The 16,162-nt window shown below is 39.3% G+C and overlaps 1 protein-coding gene across 1 annotated transcript; it reads left to right on the top strand.

The window, feature by feature from the left end:
- The first annotated feature begins 305 nt into the window (after positions 1 to 305).
- On the top strand, positions 306 to 11,028 carry LOC134372414 (histone H3.3A-like). The gene is made up of 3 exons (XM_063089930.1): positions 306 to 494; positions 10,538 to 10,603; positions 10,645 to 11,028. Exons 1-3 carry the CDS (start codon positions 306 to 308, stop codon positions 11,026 to 11,028), a joined length of 639 nt encoding a protein of 212 aa, XP_062946000.1.
- The last annotated feature ends 5,134 nt before the right edge of the window (positions 11,029 to 16,162 follow it).

The following is a 16,162-nucleotide window of genomic DNA, read 5'->3' as shown; positions in this document are numbered from 1 at the left end:
CCAGGTTGTGGCAGTGAAGCATATCTGCCGGATCATGCGACGGCGGCCCCACAGGGCATGTGGTCTCCACGGAGCTTCTGCCTCCCCCGCTGGTTGTCTCCTTGTTCTGTATGCACTTGATGTTATGTTTTTATAGTTTAAATCGGTTGATTTGTGGGAGAGAGTGACGCTAGGGACCGTCTATTCCGCCATCTTGACCGGAAGTCAAAAAGAGAGAATTCTGGCTTCTGTCCTGGGACTTCTCTTTTACATTCACAGTCTCTATTGGATGATGTTGACACAGAAGGCGTTCAGTTTCCCTGGCTATGGGTTCCAGGACACGCCTCCGGCTTTCCAGCCACTCCCTGAGGTCTCAGGCCCCCTCTTCTGGGTTCTTCCCGGTCGTGGAGTCTCCTCAGACACCGGGCAGCGCAAGTGCCAGCAGCACGACCAGTGCAGCCGCCATGTTGCTGTCCCTGTTCCGCCGCCAGCCACCGCTGCTGCTGGAAGAACTGGTCAACTCTCAACACTTTAAATATTTTACTCCACTCTTTTCTTGCTAGCATGGTTTCTAAGCAGAGAAGTCTTCTGTAATTCCTATCTGTACCTCTCTGTAGGTGATTTTTTTTTTCTAGCTTCGTTCAGGATTTTTTTATCTTTGCTTTTCTAGAACTTGAATATAACATGCCTCAGTGTAGTTTTATGGCATTTATTCTTCTTGGTATCTCCAAGCTTCCTGGATATGTAGTTCGGTATCTGACATTAATTTGGGGGAAATTTTAGTCATTATTGCCCCAAATATTCCTTCCGTTCCTCTCTTCTCCTTCCGGTATTTCCATTACATTAATTACACCTTTTGTAGTTCTCCCATAGTTCTCGAATTTTCTGTTCTGGTTTTTTTTTTCCCACCTCATCTTTTTTCTCTTTTCTTTTCAGTTTTGTGAATTTCTATTGAGGTATCCTCAAGCTGAGAGATTCTTTTCTCAGCCATGTGCAGTTTAATAAGCCCATTAAATGGATTTTTTTTTTTTTGCAGCTGGCCAGTATAGGGACCTGAACCCCCCACCTTTGGGATATAACACAGTGCTTTAACCAACTGAGCTAACTGGCCAACCCTTAAAGGGATTCTTTATTTCTACTACAGTGTTTTTTATCTCTAGCATTTTCTTTTTGATTCTTTCTTAGAATTTTTATCTCTGTGTTACATTTCTCATCTGTTCTTGAATGCTGTATACTGTATCTATTAAAGCCCTTAGCATATTAATTATAGTTGTTTTAAATTCCCAGTCTAATTCAAATATTCCTGCTATATGTGAGTCTGGTTCTGATGATTGTTTGGTCTCTTTAAACTGTGTTTTCTGCCTTAGTATGTCTTGAGATTTTTTCTTTTTGTTTATAATTGACACAGAATAATATTTCATATTTCGTATGTGTTCGTGTGTACAGCGTGTAATAATAAGTTTATTGGCAAATTAAGATTATTGGCATATTCATCACCTCAGACATTTATCAATTGTGGTGAGAATATTCAGAGCACTCTCTTCTTGGTATATTGAAATATACAATATGCTGTTGTTAACTATAGTCATCCTACTGTGCAATGGAACAATGAAATTTACTTCTCCTATCTAGCTGTAACTTTGTATCTGTTGACCAATGTTTCCCCATCTCTACTCCCCCGTATCCTTTTCAGGCTCTGGTAACCACTGTTCTACTGTCTACTTCTATGAGATCAACTTCTTTAGATTTTACATGTGGATGAGATCATATGGTATTTGTCTTTCTGTGTCTAGTTTATTTCATTTAACATGTCTTCTAGGGTCATCCATGTTGCTGCAAATGACAGGATTTTATTCTTTTTTTTTTAGTATTGCATAGTATCTAGCAGATACTATGTTTTCTTTATCCATTCATTTGTTGAGGGACACTTAAGTTGATTCCATATTTTTGCTATTGTGAATAATGTTGCAATAAACATGGGCATGCAGATATATTCAGAAAGGAAAATTTAACCACTTGGCTATACTGCCTGTAATTTCCAGTTCAGTTCTCATGTTAGATTGGCAGAAAGAACAAACACAGAAGTTCAATTGAAGTCTTGAGACCTTATTTATAAATCTGATCTAGGCTTTTGTTTTTTTTTTTTTACTTGACAGGAGTTACTGGGGACTGGAAAAATTATTTCATAGTGGCCTAGAGTGACACTTTTGATAAAACATACCAAGAGAAGTAGTGTGGCTCAGTCCAGGTCTGAAGGCCTAGAACCGGGAAAGCTGATGGTGTAACTCTCAGTCCAGGGCCAAAGTTTTGGGAACCCAGGGGGCCACTGGTGTAAGTCCTGGAGTCCAAAAGCCAGGGAGCCTGAAATTCTGATGACAGGAGAGGAAGAGTGTATCCCAGCTCCAGCAGATAAATTGACATATTCACTTTTCTCTGTTTTTGTTCATTCTGGGCCCCAATTGGATGGTGCCCACCCACACTGAGGGTGGGAAGGAGTTTACTCAGACTCTCCTGCTAATCTCTGGAAACACCCTCACAGACACCCCCCCAAATAATTGTTTACTGCGTTCTTGAAACTTAGAATAAATGATGGAGCATATTATTAAATGAAATATAGAAGCCAGAACTGTTATATGACTGTGGGAAAAGGAATCAAAAGGCTCAAAGAACTGGGCATACCACTATTGAGGATCACCATGGAGATCAAATCTTCTACGCATAAGGCTAGAAAACCCACCAGCTGATTATATTCCTTGGAAGGGTCCAGAGGGTACTCTGTTTCCCCAGACTGTAAGAAATGATGCAGTGGTGAAGGGGTCACCAGCATTGTTGAGGATATCCATGGTGACTGTGCATATATGTAAGAGCTAAGGATCAGAGATGCTTTCAGAGAACTGGGTACCCCAGTCACAATGGGGTTTATAGGAATCTGAAATAGCAGAGGTGAGGTAGTAGCATTGTTACCAATCACAGACAAAGTGACCATTATTATCAAAATGAGCAGCTTAGTTGGAATGCCATCCTGGACAGATAATAGAACATGGTGTTCCTAGGATTAAGATAGATGTATAGCTAAACAGGAGATATATATATTCTATCTATCTGTCTATCTATTCCAAGAGATAACTTGCTGAGCAGAAAACTGAGCTTAGACACCCAATGGGAATCTCTTCCCAGTTTTAAGATCTGATGCCAGTTCTTAGACCTGAAATCCAATCTCTGAAGCAAAGGCCAGATCCTCATTAGGAAGGAGCCTGCAAATCACAAGTGAATATAAAAGGGTGACTCTGTCATTCTTACTTTCAAGTGACCTACAGCCAAATAATCATATACTGGGGAAAGGGTAATACCCAAATTTTCTAGGGACTGTTGCAGTTAAGGTTCGAGTTGATGCTGATTTCTGAGAACCCAAAGAGCCATCAAGACAACTATTAGATTAGTGTTATGTAGGATATCACAGCATGTTCACTAGTTACCCAGTTGTCCTTTTCCCACTTTTCAAATGTGTAATTAAAGCAGACACATTTAGTGGTTAGAAGAACCCTCACATAGGTCTTCTGACTGTAGAATAAGAACAATTGTAGCAGCAAAGGCCAAATGGAAGCCCATGTAACTGCCCACACTCCCATTCTGGCCATGATAGTAAATTAAAACATAGTCACATCCAAGCAGAAATGGCTGAGACTAATGAAAAGAATGTCCATATGCAGAGTGGTCCTCAAAGCCAGATAAGAAAGAGGAAAGTGTCCAAAGGAGAGGTGTCCTAACATGGGATTCCAGAGCCCATGGGAGGTGAGGAGAGAGTTTACACAGCTGGCCTGTTATGGTATGATGGTTAATTTTAGGTGTTGACTGGATTAAGAAATACCTAGGCAAGGGGGGGGAATATCTAGATAAATGGTAAAGCATTATGTTTTGGTTTATCTGTGATGGTGTTTTTAGAGGAGGTTGGCATGTGAGTCTGATTGGACTGAGTGGGGAAGATCTGCCCTCAATGTGGCTGGGCACCATCCAATCCCCTGGGGGCTTGGAGAGAACAAAAACAAAAACAGAGGAAACAGAGGAAAGGTGAATTGGTCTCTTTCTCTCTTGGAGCTGGGATACACTCTTCCTTTCCTGCCCTTGAACAACAAACTCCAGGCTCTCTAGCCTCTAGACTCCAGAACTTACACTATTGGCTTCCATGGTTCTGAGGCCTCAGACTTGGACTAAGCCATACAACCAGCATCCCAGGATCTCCAGCTTGAAGATGGTTTGTTGTGGGACTTCTCATCATCACATGAACCAGTTCCCACAGTAAATCTTGTCTCATATATCTATACAGTCATGTGCCACATAATGACATTTCAGTCAACAACAGACTGCAAATATGGTGGTACCATAAGATTATAGATATATAGTAGGCTATGCCAACTGTGTTTGTGTAAGTACATTCTATGATGTTTGCACAACAATGAAATCACCTAATGACACATTTCTCAGAATGTATCCCCATTGTTAAGCGACTCATGACTGTGTATATATCCTATTGGTTCTGTCTCTCTGGAGAACCTTCACAAATACGTGTGGGAAATCAGAGCCTGAGATGAGTGAGCAAGACTTTCATATTTTTCACAGGGTGTTGGAGCCCAAAGCTGATGTCTGTGATAGACTGAAGAATGCCCCCTTAGATTTGTAAGTCCTTATCCCTGGGGCATGTGAATATGTTAACTTATGTGGGGAAAGGGACTTTGCAGATATGATTAAGTTGAGGAACTTGAGTTTGGGGGATTATCCTGGATTATCTGGGTGAGCCATGTAATCACAAAAGTCTTTGTAAGACAGAGGCAGTAGGGCTAGAGTCAGTGATGGAGGTATACCAAGACTATGATGCTGGCTTTCAATATTTGGACTGGGACACAAGCCAAAGAATGCAGGTGGCCTCTGGAATCTGGCAAGGAAATGGAATCTCCCTAGAGTCTCCAGAACGAACCACCCCTGTTGAAACCTTCTATTTAACCCAGTGAGACTGCTTTTGGACTTCTGACCTCCAGAAGTATAAGATAGTAAACTTATGTTGTTTTTAGCCACTGTGTTTGTGATAAATTATTATGGAGGCAATAGAAAACTCATTCAGTATTCATGGATGGGAGCACTGTGGCTCAATGTGATAGAATACAAACAGTTTAAGAAGGATTTCCATATAGAAGAGGGCTGGCATTATGCTGTTTGACTCTAAGTTAGGTTTGGAAAATATGCAGGCAGGAGAATGAGTGATCTGGTAGGGGATCTGTTGAAGGAGACTCAACAGGGTGAATGGTATCCCTGAGGAGGGGAGGCCTGGAGTATAGCATCAGAGCTAGAAGTTAATAAGGGGGTGTCTATGTAGGACTTTAGAGAGGAAAAAGCTCAGAGTGGGAATTCAGAGCTGGAGTGGATGGGGAAAGAGCAGCTGCAGTAAGTGGAAATTGGTTATTTACAGAAAGATTAATCAAATAAGTAAATACATTAAGAAAAATGGGAGTCAGTTTTCTCACAGATAGAGAAGGGAAATATAGATATCTTTCCATAGAAAAACTACTGTGAATTGGATAAAATAGACTTTAAACGAAAAACCATGAAATGAGACAAGACCACCATGTAATAATAAAGGGATCTATCCAGTAGGAAGACATAACAATTATGAATATATATGCACCCAACACTGGAATAGCCAGATATATAAAGTAAACACTGTTAGACCTAAAGAAAGAGAAGACCCCAATACAGTAATAGTAGGGGACCTGAACACCCCTCTCTTGGGACTGGACAGATCATCTAGGCAACAAATCAACAGAGAAATACAGGATTTCAACTACAACTTAGACATTTGGACCTGGCAGATATCTCCAGAACATTTCATCCAACAACTCTAGAATATGCATTCTTCTTATCAGCACATGGAACATTCTCCAGGATAGACCACATGTTAGGTAACAAATCAAGTCATTACATATCTTAAAAAATTGAAATCTTTTCATGTGTCTTTTCAGACCACAATGAATTAAAACTAGAAATCAATCACAAGTGAAACTCTGGAAACTAAACAAACACATGGAAATTAAATGTTCTCCTGAATGACATATGAGTCCAAGAAGAAATTAAAAAGGAAATCAAACAATTTCATGAAACTAATGAAAACAAAGACACATCATATCAAAACCTGTGGGATATTGCAAAAGCAGTACTAACAGGGAAGTTTATTGCAATATGCTTACATCAAAAGAATAGATTTCAAATAACCTAGTGCTGCACCTCAACTAGAAAAAACAAGCAATCCAATACTAAAATTAGTAGGTGGAAAGCAATAATTAATATCAGGAGCAGAACTAGATGAGGTAGAGACCCCAAAAAATGATATGAAAGGTCAGTGAAACAAAAAGTTGGTTTTGTGAGAAGATAGACAACCCATTAACAAGGTTAACAACAGAAAAAGACCCAAATAAAAAAAAAATCAGAAATGAAAAAGAAGATTAAACCAATACCACAGAAATACAAAGAATCAGTAGAGACTATTATAAACAACTATATGACAACAAATTTGAAAACCTGCAGGAAATGGATAAATTTCTGGATACATACAAACTACCAAAACTGAACCAAGAAGAAATAGAAAACCTGAACAGACCAATAACAAGCAATGAGATTGAAGCAGTGATCAGCAGTCTTCCAACAAAGAAAAGCCCAGGACTGGATAGCTTTACTGCTGAATTCTACCAAACATTTAAAGAGGAATTAATACCAGTTCTCTTTAAACTACTCCAAAAAATTGAAACAGAGGCCACTCTCCCACACTCATCACCCTGATACCTAAACCAGACAAAGATACAACAAAAAGAGAAGTTACAGGCCAATATCTGTGATGAACATAGACACAGAAATCCTCAAGAAAATATTAGCAATCAAAATACAGCAACACATCAAAGAAATTATACACCATGATCAAGTGGGATTTATCCCAGGGATGCAAGGATGGTACAACAGATGCAAGTCAATAGATGTGATATACCACATCAACAAAATCAGGGACGAAAACCATATGATTATCTCAATAGATGCAATACAAGCAGTTGACAAGATTCGACATTGCTTCATGATAAAGACTGTCAGCCAATTAGGTACAGAAGGAAAGAAACTCAACACAATAAAAGCCAAATATGGCAAACCTACTGCTAATATTCTGAATAAACCTTAAGAACAGAAACAAGACAAGGATGCCTACTCTTACCACTCCTATTTAACATAGTATTGGAAGTATTAGCCAGAGCAATGAGACAAGAGAAAGAAATAAAGGGTATCCAGATTGGAAAAGATGAAGTCAACCTGTCCCTGTTTGCAGATGCATAATCCTATATGTGGAGAACCTAAAGATTCTACCAAAAAACTCTTAAGAGTTGATAAATGATTTCACTAAAGTTGCAGGATACAAAATCAACACACAAAAATCAGTGGCATTTTAATACTCCAATAATGAACTAGCAGAAAAAGAAATCAAGAAGGGAAGCCCATTTACAATAGTCACCAAAAAAATAAAATACCTAAGAATGAATTTAACCAAGGAGGTGAGAGAGCTCTACAATGAGTACTACAAATCACTGCTGAAAGAAATTAAAGAGGACACAAAAAGATGGAAGGACATTCAATGTTCTTGGAATAGAAGAATTAACATTGTGAAAATGTCAAACTACCCAAAGTGATATACAGATTCAAGGCAATCCCCATCAAAATACCAATGACATTCTTTCCAGAAAATGGAAAAACAATCCTAAGACTCATATGGAACAACAAAAGACCCCGAATAGCCAAAGTAATCCTGAGTAAGAAAAAAAAAAAGAGGCATAACTCTACCTAACTTTTCACATTATACTACAAAGCTATAGTAACCCAAACAGCATGATACTGGCATGAAAACAGGCACTCAGAACAATGGAACTGAATAGAGAACCCAGATATCAATCCAAATATTATAGCCAACTGATCTTTGACGAGGTTAACAGGAACATACATTGGGGAAAAGAGTGCCTCTTGAATAAATGGTGCTGGGAAAACTAGATATCCATATGCAGGAGAATGAAACAAGACCCATGCCTCTTGCCATATACCAAAATTAACTCAAAATGGATTAAAGACTTAAATATAAGACCTGAAACTATAACATTCCTGAAAGAAAACACAGGGGAAACACTTCAGGAAGTAGGACTAGGCAAAGACTTTATGAATAAGACCCTAAAAGCACAGGCAGCAAAAGAAAAAATTAACGAATGGGATTATATCAAACTAAAAACTTCTGCACAGCAAAAGAAACAGTTAACAGAATGAAAAGACAACCTACTGAGTAGGAGAAAATATTCGCAAACTATGAATCCAACAAGGGATTGATATCCAGAATATACGGGATACTCAAAGATCTTAACAGTAAAAAAAGAAGTAAATTAAAAAAAGGGTGAAGTAGCTGAATAGGCACTTCTAAAAGGAAGATATACAAATGGCCTATGGACACATGAAAACATGCTGAACATTACTAAGCATCAGGGAAAGGTAAATCAAAACCACACTGAGATGACATTTTACACCAGTTAGACTGGCCAGTATCGAAAAGACAGAGAATCACAAGTGCTGGTGAAGATGTGTAGAAAGGGGAACGCTTCTTCACTGTTGGTGGGACTGAAATTAGTGCAGCCATTATGGAAAACAGTATGGAGCTTCCTCAAACAACTACAGATAGAACTGCCATACAACCCAGCAATCCCACTGCTGGGTGTTTACCCAAAGGAATGGAAATCATCATGTCGAAGGGTTACCTGCACTCCCATGTTTTTTGCAGCTCTATTTACAATAGCTAAGAGTTGGAAGCAACCTAAATGTCTACCAGCGGATGACTGGATAAGGAAAATGTGGTATATATACACAATGAAATACTACTCTGCCACAAAAAGGAATGAAATTCTGCCCTTCGTAGCAACATGGAATAACTTAGAGAAAATTATGTTAAGCGAAATAAGCCAGGTACAGAAAGAGAAATATCACATGTCCTCAGTCACAAGTTAGATCTGAAAAAAAAGTACAAAAAAAGAAAGATAAAATTGCTACAATTCCTTGAACTTTCAAAAGAAGAGAATGGAACTGAGGCCACCAGAGGTGGGAAAGAGGCTTAGGGGGACGTTGGTAAAGGGCCACAAAAAAAGTTTACATTGGGTAATGCTAAAAAATTTTAAAAATTTTAAAATGTTAAATGTGAAAAATTCAGCTAAAATCTTATGTATTCAAAAATAAAAATAAAAAACTTAGTGTGCATTCTGTGGCATTGGATTTAAATTGGGGGAATTGTTATGAGCACATAGATTTCAATATATACTGTGTATGTAATATATGTATGTACATTCACTGTTACGGGCTGAATTGTGTCTCTTCCCCCCACATTTATATGTTTACATCTGATGGAGTTTGGATGTATTGTCCTCCCAGAACTTATGGAAATCTAATCCCCAGTGTGACAGTTTGAGTCATGGGGGCAGATCCCTCATGAATGGATTAGTGCTCTCCCTAGGTAGGGGGGCAATGAGTGAATTCTCGCTTTACTAGTTCCCACAAGAACTGGTTGTTTAAAAGACCCTGGCACCTCCTCTCCCTCTCTTGCTTCCTCTCACTCTGTGATCTGTTTGTACCTGCCGGCTGCCTGTCCCTTGCCACCATGAGTAGAAGCAGCCTGAGGCCTGCTTCAGATGCATCTGTCCCAAAATCATAAGCCAAATAAACCTCTGTTCTTTATAAATTACCTAGTCTCAGGTATTCTGTTATAGCAACACAAAATGGACTAATACAGCATCTTAACCCCCCAGTGCCTCAGAATATGACCATATTTGGAGATAAGGTCTTTAAAGAACTGATGAAGCTAAAATAAAGTCTTCAGAGTGGGCCAAATCCAATATGATTGATGTCTTTGTAAAACTGGAAATTTGGACCTAGAAAGAGACATCAGGGATACAAAGGGAAAACTATATGAAGACACAGCGAGAAGGTGGCCATTTGCAAGCCAAGGAGAGAGGCCTCAGAAGAAACCGAACTTGCCAGCACCTTGATCTTGGACTTCCAGCCTCCAGAACCATCAACAAAATGTCTTTTCTTTTAGCCACCCACTGTGGTATTTTGTTTTGGCAGCCTTACCAAGCTAATACATATACCCACACGTATACATAGAGATATAATTTTGTGTATACGATGTACTTATATCATACTCTATCCACTGAGAGTCTTGAAGCAATGACACTCCCAATAGCAATGAGAATATTTAACACCCACATCCTGTCTTCTAAATATTTTCTATTAAAACCAGGGCTCCTTGGAGGAATGACTAATTTCAGGACTAGAAAAGGGAAAGTACAGGATGAGACTGAAAAATCTGGTTGTGCCAGAAGCTAAGTAAGTACTCAAGGACTGACAGGGACATGTCCAAAGGGCACAAAAGTCAGATTTGAAAGGGCTACCACAGGCCAAATCTGAAACAATTTTAACATTAAAATAATTATAGTAACGTTCGCAGCGGCTGTCGCTCTCTGACGCCAGTGCCGCCTCTCGCTCGTCGAGCTCCAGCCCAAGGAGAAGCGGGGTAAGTAAGGAGGTCTCTATAGCACGGCTGGTACAAAGCAGACCGCCTGCAAATCGACCGGTGGTAAAGCACCCAGGAAACAACTGGCTACAAAAGCCGCTCGCAAGAGTGCGCCCTCTACTGGAGGAGTGAAGAAACCTCATCGTTTGGGGCCTGGTACTGTGGCACTCCGTGAAATTAGACGTTATCAGAAATCCACTGAACTTTTGATTGGCAAACTCCCCTTCCAGCGACTGGTGCGAGAAATTGCCCAGGACTTCAAAACAGATCTGCGCTTCCAGAGCGCAGCTATTGGTGCTTTGCAGGAGACAAGTGAGGCCTATCTGGTTGGCCTTTTCGAAGACACCAACCAGTGTGCTATCCGTGTAACAATTCTGCCAAAAGACATCCAGCTAGCACGCTGCATACATGGAGAACGTGCTTAAGGATCCACTATGATGGGAAACATTTCATTCTCAAAAAAAAATTTGTTCTCTTCTTCCTGTTTTTTGTAGTTCTGAACGTTAGATATTTTTTTCCCATGGGGGTCAAAAGGTACCTTAAGTATACGGTTGCAAGTGGAAAAATAGGAGACAGAAATCAGGTATTGGCAGTTTTTCCATTTTCATTTGTGTGTGAATTTTTAATTTAAATGCGGGGACGTAAAGCATTAATGCAAGTCAAAATGTTTCAGTGAACAAGTTTCAGCAGTTCGACTTTATAACAATTATAAATAGACCTGTTAAATTTTTCTGGACAATACCAGCATTTGGATTTTTTTAAAACAAGTAAATTTCTTATTGACGGCAACTAAATGATGTTTGTAGCATTTTTATCATACAGTAGATTCCATCCATTCACTATACTTTTCTACTGAGTTGTCCTACGTGCAAGTACATATTTTTAATGTTGTCTATCTTCTCTGCTGTTTCTGTGTTTGCTATTAAAATACATTAAACTATTAAAAAAATTATAGTAAGGAATTATTATCCATTTAATAAGATAGGAAACTGTGAATCCCTACTCATATAAACAGAAAGTTGGATAAGAAGTGGGATATTTATATAGTTTTAAGATACCACCCCAGGAAACACTTTTTGTGTGTGTCCTGTTTATTGTGGAGGGGCACATGGGGGTCAGTGAAGGTACTAGGAAATTCTAACCATGAAACACTTATTGTTTCACAGGGGAGAAGAGTAACTTCGGTGAAGAAGCCTAGAAGATACCACTTTAAATGAGTGATCAAAAGTGAATGCCATCAGTAATGGGACAAGTAGAAATCATGCACCACCTGAAAGGATGCAATGAGAAGAACACGTCACTTCGGAGATATTTCTACCAAGCACTCATCACTTGAATCATGAAGAAACATCTGGCAAACCCAAAGTGAGAAACACTCCACAAAGTAAATGGCCTGTAATCTTCCAAAGTGTGAGGGTCAAAAAATTCAAAGAAAAAAAAAAATTTCCAGTCTGAAGGAGTCTGAAGAGACATGACAGCTAGTAGTAACATGTAATTCTGACCTGCATATTTTCCCTATTAAGTACTTTATTGAGATAATTGGTGAAACTTAATTAGGGACAGAGGATTAAATAATATTAAGAATTCATGTGAATTTCCTGGATTTGATGGTTGTATTGTGGACATGTAGGAAAAAAGTCTTGTTTTTAGAGAATGCATATTAAAATAATGAGGGTGTTAGGTAGGGCATTGGGACAGAAGTTTGCTCTCAAATGTTTTTTGAAAATAAAAGTTTATTCTGTTATACTTGCAATTTTTTGTAAATTTGAGATTGTTTCAAAATAAAATGATAAAGGCTGGCCCGTGGCTCACTCGGGAGAGTGTGGTGCTGATAACACGAAGGCCATGGGTTCGGATCCTATATAGGGATGGCCGGTTCACTCTCTTGGGAGAGCGTGGTGCTGACAACACCAAGTCAAGGGTTAAGATCCCCTTACCAGTCATCTTTTTAAAAAAAATTAAAATTAAAAAAATAATAGAATTTTATACAAAAATAATTAAAATTAAAAACTTTGGACTGGTATGAAAGAGATAAATACAACTGTAAGAGAAATGATGTATTAGATACAAGGGAATTTAAAAAGTTTGTGGAAACATAAAATTAAAAGGTAAAAATAAAAAATTTAATCTTCATTTCTCAACATAAGCTCCATCAAGTTCAAGACACATTTGTGAGCAATAATAACAGCCATTTAGTCCATCATTAAAGAACTGAGAGTTCTGGGAATTTAACCATGTCAATGAAGTCTTTTTTACATTAATTGAAGAAAAATGGGTGCCCTTTAAAGATTTTTTGAGGTTGAGAAACAAAAAGAAGTCATGAAGGAGCCAAATCAGGACTGTAAGTTAGATGTCTCATGATTTCTCATTGAAAGTCTCGCTAAATTACCCTTGTTTGATGAGAAGTATGAGCATGGTGGAGAAGGACTCTGGTACAGCTTTCCCAGGAGGTTTTCCTGCTAAAGCTTTGGCTAACATTCTCAAAACACTCTCATGATAAGCAGATATTGTTGTTATTTGGCCCTCCAGAAAATCAATGAGCAAAATTCCTTGAGCATTCCAGAAAACTGTTGCCGTGACCTTTGCTCTTAATCGCTGTGACCTTTGCTTTTGGTTTGACTGGAGCATTTCTACCTCTTGAGAGCCATTGCATTTATGGTGCTTTATCTTCAAAACCACACTGGTAAAGCCATGTTTCATCTTCTGTTCCAGTTCTTCGAAGAGACTCTGTCTCCACCTCTTCTTCCAGGCACAAAATTCCCACTTTCTTGTCCAGAGAACTAAGTTCTAAGATCTCAGGACAGACAAAGTACTCACCCAGAAAGAGATAAAAGCCTTTGTCTTCATTTCAAAAACTTTGTCTTTGTGCCTTGTGGACAAAGACAGTGGTTTCCTGGCCAACCCAAGCAAGGCTGAAAATGAGCTTAGAGCCCTCCCCTCTCAATTCATGATTCTTATCACCCCAGTCGATTCATTTCTGACAAGACAGAGACAGGGACAGAGCCTCTGTCATATCCGTGAGCTCTTGGTCAACTCAACCATGGAGGGAGGAGCAAATAATGGAGCAAAAAAAAGGGTGGCAAATAATGCATTTTTATCTTTGTTACAACAACTCTATTTCTAGGAATATACCCTGTATCAGTTAACTACTGCTGTGCAACAAACAACTCCAAAACTTAGTGGAATAAAACAAAAAGCATATAAATTGAGTAGGTAGTTCTTCTGGTCTAGGCTGGGGAATGCTTATCTTGGCATGTCTTCCTCATGTGTCTGTGGCCAGTTAGCAGGTTGGCCAGAGGCTGGCTGGTCTAGAGTAACCTTGACGAGGTTGGCTGTCCTTCCCAGAAGGCTAGTCTGGGCTTGTTCACATGGAAGTGGCAGTGTTCCCAGCACCACCTAATAGCTCTTATTATAGTGTATTCTGCAACATTATGGTTGACAATTCATTCTCAAAGGATGACACTTCTAAACTGGTATCTCAGTTGTGCCCTCAAGAGGCTGTTCCAATGCCCTTAAAAGCTGACAACTTCTTAACCTACTTACCACTTATTGATTATCATGTCTGATTAGTATGGTGTAATCAATATAGCTGACCAATGTGATATTCTTCAGAATGTCCACCTGGTCCACATTCTATTCGGTTGTATCCTGACAAGATTAGAAGAATTAACATAGCCCTCAGCAAGACAATGAGTGCATGTTGCTGTGCCTCCCATATAAACATGAACTGCTTTTGATGCACTTTCTGATGGGTATTGAAAAGAATGCATTTGCTGTATCAGTTACCACATTCCATCTAGTATGGCCATGTTAATCTGCTCACCTTTATGCTCAGCCCTTTGTTACTTCTTTTGATAATATCTATTGGAAAACATTCCTGTTGACTGTCCATCTAGACCATAGGAACACCATATTCTATGAGCTTCCCTTGATGCCATTCCAACTATGCTGCCCATTTTGGTAAATATGCCCATCATGTTTATGATGGTTAAAAGTGCTATTTCCTACCTATACTATGTCAGGATCCCATATTCTCCATTGTCATTAGGATACCCAGTTCTGCAAGAACATCCCTGATTGTCAGCTGTAACTCATAGTGCATAGCCACCATGGAACTTTTCAGCAAAACTGTGCTCCCTTCACCATTGCATCATTCGTTATTGCCTTGGTAGATAGAGTATCTCCTGGACCCTTTCAAAGAACATAGTCATCTGGTGGGTTTTCCAGTCTTATGTATAGAAGATCCATTCAAGTATGCTCAGTTCTCTGAGCTTCTGGATCCCTGCCCCAATATCTGTATGACAGTTATCTGTCTCTTCATTTGATGTGGCCCATCACATTGTCCAGGTTTGAAAAAACCATATCAGCAACACTTCACATCTGTTTGTTGCCCAGGTGTGATATACAGTGTCATGAGGTGTCCTATTTTGATAGACTTTAGCTTATTCATCTTCGATTCCAACCCTTGACCTTCAGGATAGCTCCTATGCACAGTCTTTGCTTCCAGTATGAATTGCCTGGTTCTGCGGCCTCCTGGGAGTGTAATTCCTCTCTTTATCAGAAGGCCCAGCGCTTTCCTAGTCATGTTATGCTTAGATGTTTGGATCTGTTAGCTAGGAGGGTTGGTAGAGGCATTCCTGTGGAGGGCAAGCATCATCCTGTGAGTCATATACCTTATGTGATGCCTCTGCATAGTTTTCAAACAGGGGAGCCCTAATCTTTCAAGAAAGTGAGTGATATACTTCTGAAAACAAATGAAGGGCTAAGAGTGATATTGCTACTTACAGTTTGCAACTTCATCCACTTAGGTGCTCTATCTCCAGTCTCAGGGCCAACTCCTTCCAAAGCAGGGTGCTGATTTTGGCTTAGGAGACTTGTGGGAAAACTTCGAAGTTTTGCTCTTCTTCCAGAAAAGTCCTATACTTCCATGTTAGTTCTGCCTGCCCTTGACTGCAGGAGATGAATGTTTCTTCAAATGCTCTTAAGGTGACTGTGACTTTCACACTTTACTTTAGAATGCCGTTTAATGCATCTGAGGCTGCTATTTTCTCTGCTCTATGCATTAGTAGCACTTTTTAAATGGCCTGATTCCACAGTCCTAATAGTTACTATTTCTTTTGTGACAATCAAATGCCAAAGATTGCACATGATGGGTCATCCCTTTCCACCTGTATCTCATCATGGTAGGTAAAAATCTCAGCAATTGCACAATAACAACATGTCAGGGTTTGTCTATACTTTATGTGCCGCTAGTATTTGGGTCGTCCTTGCTGTCTGGCTGGTAAGTGATCCAATTCCAGAATCCTTTCTTCGGGTTGATTCATTCATAGGATGACTTCTACTATCCAGTGTCTTGAGTTGGGTTTCTTAGAGTTTTAAATGGGTATTTTTGTTATCAGTAATTTTAGTGAATCAGTAGAAGAATGAGGGTGGCAAGATAGGGTAGTGGGAAAGTAGCTAAACATGGATGTAGTTTGGGCTGGAAACCGGTTTTATCTTGGCTCCATAGAGAGCTTGGAAAATGAATTACGCCACAAATTGGCTCTATTCATAAATTAA

This window comes from Cynocephalus volans, chromosome 3 (genome assembly GCF_027409185.1).
Source record: "Cynocephalus volans isolate mCynVol1 chromosome 3, mCynVol1.pri, whole genome shotgun sequence".
Taxonomy (NCBI): Eukaryota; Metazoa; Chordata; class Mammalia; order Dermoptera; family Cynocephalidae; genus Cynocephalus; species Cynocephalus volans.
This window is presented reverse-complemented; position numbering and strand designations above follow the sequence as displayed.

What these genes read in the sequence shown, in the direction of transcription:
- LOC134372414 (XM_063089930.1), top strand. Translation starts at nt 306, where the DNA reads ATGGGTTCCAGGACACGCCTCCGGCTTTCCAGCCACTCCCTGAGGTCT. An exon ending in CGCTGCTGCTGGAAGAACTG is followed by an intron (nt 495 to 10,537) that starts GTCAACTCTCAA and finishes TAACGTTCGCAG; the next exon opens with CGGCTGTCGCTCTCTGACGC. An exon ending in CCAGCCCAAGGAGAAGCGGG is followed by an intron (nt 10,604 to 10,644) that starts GTAAGTAAGGAG and finishes GGTACAAAGCAG; the next exon opens with ACCGCCTGCAAATCGACCGG.